This window comes from Physella acuta, unplaced genomic scaffold (genome assembly GCF_028476545.2).
Source record: "Physella acuta isolate Inbredline_101_S28 unplaced genomic scaffold, ASM2847654v3 ptg001720l, whole genome shotgun sequence".
Lineage (NCBI taxonomy): Eukaryota > Metazoa > Mollusca > Gastropoda > Physidae > Physella > Physella acuta.
Genome location: NW_026733232.1, coordinates 184421 through 192187, shown reverse-complemented (window position 1 = coordinate 192187; position 7767 = coordinate 184421). Strand labels below are relative to the sequence as shown.

Genomic DNA, 7767 nt, shown 5'->3' with positions numbered 1-7767 from the left:
ACCCCCCGCCCCCCCCCCCCCCCTCGCTACGCCCCTGCACAGTATAACTGTTGTCTCCTCACTAGTGTGTACCAAGTATATGGGTGGGGAGAATCATATGTAACTATGTATGTAGAGGGGTGTATCATAATGTAACTATGTATGTAGAAGGGGGGGGGACAGAAATATATATAATACGTAACTATGTATGTACAAGGAGAGAATGGAAATAGACCAAGAACATATATAACTATGTATGTAGAGGGCGGGGGGGGGGGCTGAAAACAGAAATTAACATAACATGTAACTATGTATTTAAAAGGGGAGAATGAAAACAGACAAGGAATATATGTAACTATGTATGTATAATGTGAGAATGAAAACAGACCAGAGACATATGTAACTGTATGTACATGGGAAAAAATGAAAACAGACTAAGAACATATTTAACTAATATGTACAATGTAAGAATGAAAACAGACGATAACATACGTAACTCTATTTATAAGGAGAGAATGAAAAAGTCGAGGAACATAATGTAACTATGTATGTGCAGGGAGAGAATAAAAATAGACAGAAACATATGTAACTGTGTGTACAAGTGGAGAATGAAAGCACACGGAGAACATAATATGCAACTATGTACGTGCGGGAGGGGGGGGGGGGGGGGGTGAAAATATATGAAGCGTCTGAGAATTTCAGCTTTTGTAATGTCTAGAGAGAAGAAAATAAAAAAGCACAAAAAATTTTTTAAATGAATAACACGCTTTGTTGTCTTGTCCCACATTTTATTACCTGCTATGGGAGCATAGGGGGGGGGGGGTGTCTGCTTTTCAACAGGTGTTGAAGCCTTTGATTAAGGGGAAAACAATAAGCCCAATCCGAATGCTATTCCTGCACCATCGTGTTGATGTATTTTCCTAATCCTTAGGCTAAGAACGAGAGCAATTATTTTAAGTTAGCCGTACCCTGGTTACCAGGCAACCGATATTGTTGTTAGGATTAGGGTTGGATATAAGTTAAGTATAGTTTGAGTTTGACGTGAAATACAATGCTACAGCAATATCAGGATTTGTAGTCTAGCTACACCACATTCAAAATCGCTGAGTTTTTTTTTTAATTTATTTATTGTTTTGCTAGTTACTAAAACTGCTCATTTTCTTTCTATGAAAATTTCATTTATTTTTCAAAAAGGTTTTATTAAGTTAACTCCAATTATAACGACGACGAATATGATAGACGTGCAATGACAGTCTAGAGACACATTTCAGAGTTCTGTCATAACAATATATGTGTGTGCTAGTGTTTTGTTATTGAATAAAATGTGGGTCAGATGTGTTGTCACGAGTAGGATCAGAGGTATAGTTAGTGGATGAATGTGTAGTGTGTTGTGATTGTAGTGGTGTGTTGGGTGGTGGTAGGGGTGGTATAAGATGTGTTGAGAGATGGTGTTGATGGTAGTGAATGTGGTATTTAAAGAGTAGAGGTTTGTGTAGTGTTTGGAGTGAAGTGGTTTTGGAGTGAGGTGGTTGATGTGGTACCTCAAATGTGGTGGTGTAGAGGTTGTGGTAGTATTTAAAGTGTGGAGGTCAAGGTGGTACTTAGAGTGTGGATATGAGGTGTGAATTGTGATCTAGCATTTGGAGTGTGGTTAAGGGAACATTCGTAAAGTGGTGAAGGGTGCACACGGAGTGTGGTTAAAAGAGGCATTTGGAGTGTAGTGACGGTGGCATTTGGAGTGTGGTTATAAAGGGCATTTAGAGTTTAGTGAATGGGGCATTTGGAGGGTGGTTAAATGTTTGAAATGTGAACGATTAAATGATGTTTGTTTTGTGGTGGTCGAGGTTATTTCTTAAAAGTAGTGTTAGAAGTGAAAATACTCAAGTTGGTTATTGACGTGATGTTGGTTGGGGTGCAATGGTTAAGGTGTCGAGTTGTGTTTGAAATATTATATGTAGTTTTTGTTAAAGCGAGCATGTTGTCGTCAAGTTATATGATGTTCGCTATGGGAGTGTGTGGGTTTGTGGTGGTAATAAAAGTGGGCTCTAGATGGTGGTTTATGTTTAGGATCAACCATCCCATCCTCATCTCTCTATCCACAAGATCTCCCTACACGTTCGACTAAACACTAATCACTTACACAATAACAACACACTGACTCCTAATGCGTGCGGAAGAGATAGATTCGAGGTTATCTGTGTGAATACCCAGCTCTTTACCCGGACCCCCAAGAGGCTATTTTTAAACGTGTTTGAAGTCATTAGACCACGGAGAGTATTCGAATAACACACAACAATGGCGCCCAAGCGAGCAACTGAATTGCTGATTCAGCGAATATAGCAAAGCGTAGTGTGTTCGTGGTCTGATACATTTAACATATGGTGTGTAAAACACGTCTAGAGCGTGTTGTTTTTATTAAAAGAGGGTGTCGTGTTATGGGATTATGACCTGCTATTTAAAAAGTTGGGAGTAGGGTTATGGGTTCAATGGTGTGTTGTTCTAAAAATATGCTGTGTTGATATACAAGTAAATATAAATATAATAGTGTATATGAACAAGACAATAGTAGGTCGGTAAATAAAACTAATACATTAGTTGATACATATAGTGGATAACGACACGAATATAATGAGTGGTTTTGGGAAAATGGTGTTGAATGTAAAATTGGGTGCTCTGGTACAAAAAAGGATGTTATAGAAATGGGGTGTGGTTTTAGAAGAGTTTGTTGGTCTAGTACATTGTTTAGACTCAAAGACTACAAGTCCATCTCGTTGATTCAGTATATCAGTGGTCCAATCTGCAATGGGTCCAGTCTAGGAATTGTCCTGTGCACCATTAGTCTTGTCTAGCATTGGTCTGGTTTATTCAATCATAGGTCTAATCTACTAACGGTCTAGTATATCGTTGGTCCAGTATAATATTTGTCCAGCCTACAATTGGTCTAGTCTACCATTGGTCAAGTCTATAGTAGGTCCAGTTTACAATTTGTCCAGAGCCGCAATAGTCAACACTGTCTAGACAACTCAGCTGAAATAAAAAAAAAAGCCAAAAACAAAAAAATTCCTACCGTGTACGACCGCATCCACATAATCCAAAAAGTTCAAAGTCAGCGGGATTATCGAGGAATTCAACTTCAGCTGACCGTCGTCGCTCAGGTTCAGCATGAAGATCTTCGTCTCCCTCTCCTTGACCAGATTCTGGCAGATCTTCGGGTCCCCAAACCCCTCCACCACCACATTCTTGTACACCCGGAACGTCCCCCGAACGTCCTTCGCTACCCTGTCCACCTCATCCTCCCCTTTGAAGACTCGCTTAATCTCGATCTGTCCGGCGAACATCCGGGTCTCGTTGAGTGAGTTATCGTGGTCATACATGACTTTTTTCACCGTGCCGGATACGACGACGGACGCCATAGCCGTGGCTTGCTCCAGGTTCAAATCTTTGCACATTTTCCCGACGTTGCCGAGAGCGAGGTGAAAGCAGAGAAGGAATGCTAAAGCTAGAACCGCACCGCGTTTCGGCGCGCAAGGAAGTGCTATCGTGAAAGCTGAACGGGAAGATCCGAAACTGCGTTGGGTCATTGTTGATGGGGTGTGCGAAAAATATGAGTTGGTGAGGGGTGGGTTGGGTTCGTCTGCTTGAAGATACTCCGATGAAGTTGGTTCAGGATACAATGTCGCCATTGCAGCGACCTTCACCTTTTCTTAAAGCTCGATGTTTATTTTCTTTTTTTCTTGAATGGGTGTATCCAAAAGCGTTAACACATTCACAAATTGTATACAACTATTTAAACTGGATTACGCCTAGTGTATAATGAGTTAATTAACAGCTGATTACATTAATCAATTAAAACAACGAGATTCTTACGGCGATGAACGATACGGTTGTATGTACTAGTGTATATCTCAATCCTCGTCGCTTCTTACCTGAACTAACGAACTAATCTATACTAATACTAATGAAGGAACATAGACTCAATTAAAATAAATTCCGTAGGTGATTAGGAATATTGAAAAATTATACAGTTTTTTAGAGAAACTTTAAAATGTTAATGACATACAGTTAATCCTTAGAAAATAGGGTAGTCAAAACAGAGTTTTCCTAGTAAAATTGATACTAATGTCCATTGAAACAGAAGGAACTGTTTTAATTTAATCTGTTAATAAGATGGACTAAAGATGGAGTACCGATAGACTGATAGACCAAGGACTACAAGTTAAAGCTTGAATAACCGACAGCCTAATAATAGACTGCAGACTATGGACTAAATGACAACTTACGATATAGAAATACTAACGAGGTCTAACACGTAACGATTTCAACTGACGAAAGTGATTTTTAATGATCATTTCACTAACCCTAACCCTTACCACTGACTCCTAGTACTAATCCCTAGCACAAACTTCTACCACTAACCCCTACCTCTAACCCTCACCACTATATCATACCACTATCCTTACCACTGACCTCTACCATTAACCCCTACCACTAGCCCATACCACTAACCCCTACCACTAACCTACTAACCCCTACCACTAACCCCTACCACTAACCCCTACCAATAACCCCTACCAATAACCCCTACCAATAACCCACTAATCCCTACCACTAACCCATACCACTAACCCATACCACTAAATCATACCACTAACCCCTACCACTATATCCTATAACTAACCACTACCACTAACCCCTACCACTAACCCCTATCACTACCCCTAAAATTAACTCCTAGCACTAGCTTCTTAGCACTAACCTCTCAGCACTAACCCCATAATACTAATCCTAGCACTAAATACACATCACACTTCAAACATCAACGACAACACCTGACCTTAACTTTAAAGCACTAACCCTAACCCTTACACCTGACCCTAACTTTACATCACTAACCCTAACCCCTTACACTTTCCCTTACCCGACATCCAATGTCTACTCCACTCTAACTGTAACTCACTCTAAGCCGTTAACCTTTACTCTAAACTCTAAACTAATCCGTGACGCAAACCTGTGTAATTTACCTGTAGTATCCACACGGTTACACGGTAATTACACGTATTACAGGTAAATAAAGTGTTAGGGTTTGGAATATAGATAGGGCTAGTAACACGACTAGAGCTATGTTTAGAGATAGCGTTAGAGGTTTAGGATTAACACATCGATACTCTAAACACTGAAAAGGTTAGTCATCAAGTATCAGATTGTCCGTACATTATAGCATACTCTTAACCTAACCTAGAGACTACCAGTTGTCATGAAAAATATTCTCTAACCCTTATTCTTACAACGTTTCGCAGTTTAAAAACTACAAGAAATAACAATAATATTATTAATTAATATTAACTTGATCTAGTGGGTTTCTATTCTATTAATTTATTTTAGACGTTTTTTAATTAAAGTTTGGGCCTAATAATTATATATTCTATTTTTCTTAAAAATATAATAGAACGACTACAGCTAAAAAGGGCCTTGAACTTTAAAGCCTAATCAATCATAAAAACTAGCAATTAAGCACATATTTTAATTAATTAATTAAATCAATAATCCGTTGTAATGTTCGAGTAATTAACGTACAAACTACTAAGTATGAATCCAGCAAGAAATGAACGTCCAAAGAATCCGAAATGAGTAAAACATATAATCCAGAAGAACAAGCGGAAACAGTGTAGTATAAAATATCCAGACGGTCTGACTTAGCTTCCACCGTGGGCCGACTTAGGGCCTACATGTAGAGCTTGAAACAATCCACGCTCGTAATGTAGTTAAAAAAAAATTTCAACAGACAGTACGGACAAATATAGCAGGAAAAAAAGGGGCCTTAAATCTTCGACACCGCGAACCAAGGGAGAGAAGCGGTGGAGCGGGGAGAAGGGGAGAGAAAAAATTTCTGTCCCGAATAATCCGCGAGTGTGTGAATTTTTTTAATTTTTTTTTTAAACGATGAGAAGGGGAGAGCATTGGTGACGGGTAAATGACGTCGCAGGTATGCGACGGGGAATAACCGATGGTGGGTCTTTCGTTCATTGAGACGCGGCTAGGCGAAACTATAAGGGGAGTGAACCTAGTAGGTTGAGAGGTGGCGATTTTTTTTTCTCTTATCGGGAGAGTTTATAAATGCGCGCCGTGTTAATCGCCCCGTATAATGTCAATAAGCGAATACAGGTTGGTGATATGGAGGTGTACTTGTAGTGTGTACCGGTTTAAAAAAAAGTGATCTTTAATCTGTATTAATAAAAAAGGGATCTTTGCTGATTTTTATTTTAATTAAACGCTGTGGAACTTTATATTTAGATTGAAATTTTCGGGTGGGGAGGGGGTGGGGAAGGGGGGTGGGCGGACTAAATTTTTCGGGGAGGGGGGGGGGGGGCGGACACTGGTAAAAGCATATATTGTCAATATAAATTCTATTTCGTTAGGGGGAAGCGGTAGACGTTCTTTTCGCCCCTCCACGAAAAGGTACATGAAAGAAACTCTGGTAACAACCATAAATGAACACACAAAAAACCCAGACAAAATGAGTTTTTACAATTTTTCGGCTTTTTTTAAATCGTGACTTAGATTATCTCCCTTGTCAACTTTTTTTTTTCTCCTGTTTTTTTTTTTCAAGTTGAGTTTTTCTGATCGTGTTTACAGAGCAGTCGATCTAAAAAAAAGAGTTTGAATAATTTCACACCACTTGAATAGCATTAGCAGCAATACCCCAGTGAAATAGACGACATAGCCCAACCTAGCCTGAACCCTACACATTGCTCTGACCCCCACGATAAAGCATGTACGTCCAAACTTGACATAATGATACGACATACCTCAATGTTTTCTTTAACTTTCAGCTGCGCGGTCCAGCGGCCACGCAGGGGCTGTAAACTTTACACGCAGTCATTTTGAAACAAATAAACCTGAATTTTTTTTTTTAAATTATGTGTTTTTAGATTTTCACATTTCCCTACTGTGTGATTAAAAGCCTGTACCACCCCCCCCCCCCCACACACACTTTTTTTTTCTTATAACAATGTCACAATTTATCAATTAAATTAAAACCAATAATTGAGACTAACGCTAGCCCTAACTCTACACTGAACCAACCATGTATGTCTACACTCGCTACACACAAGTAAAGTATTTTAATTCCGAACTAGACGTCGTTAAAAACTAATGAGCTGGGTTAAAAAGCAATGGAGGGGGGGGGGGGGGGGAATTAGAATGACATGCATGCAAGGTTGACAACTCTGTCGGTTGAGTGGTGACTGAGACATTCATTGCATAGTGCTCTCCCATGTCAATAACCCAATACATTTTAATGGTGAGAGGGAAAGGGTGGGGGGTGGGGTTGTCATATGTATGTGTGGAGGAGGTTGTCATGTGGGTTGTGGAGTTGTCACAAGGTTACTCGGAGGAGGTTGTCATGTGGGGGAAGATGGGGTTGTCATATGGGTGTGTGGAGGAGGTTGTCTTGTGGGGGAAGATGGGGTTGTCATATGGGTGTTCGGAGGAGGTTGTCATGTGGGTTGTGGCGTTGTCATATGGGTGTTCGGAGGAGGTTGTCATGTGGGGGAAGATGGGGTTGTCATATGGGTGTGTGGAGGAGGTTGTCTTGTGAGTGGGAGGTGGGTTGTCATTATAAAACATGGTTAATCACGCTAGATGCCCCCTCTAACCTATTTGTCTCCTTCCAAAAAAACCTCCCCCCCCCCCAAAGGGGAGTTTCTTCCAGGCATCTCTTCGGGGTGAGGGAGGGGGGCGAAAAAATTCTACCGGCCCCTCCCCTTCTGTCGAACAAAATAGAATTTA

General features: G+C 40.3%; 1 protein-coding gene across 1 annotated transcript; it reads right to left on the bottom strand.

Annotated features, from left to right (window-relative positions):
- Nucleotides 1-3046: 3046 nt before the first annotated feature.
- Nucleotides 3047-5753, bottom strand: LOC131930116 (agrin-like; the record flags this gene model as incomplete). Its single annotated transcript, XM_059286491.1, has 2 exons — nt 5554-5753; nt 3047-3782 (listed from the first exon to the last, which is right to left on the bottom strand). A coding segment is annotated over exon 2 (616 nt), but the record flags the coding sequence as incomplete, so codon positions are not given.
- Between the last annotated feature and the right edge of the window lie 2014 nt (nt 5754-7767).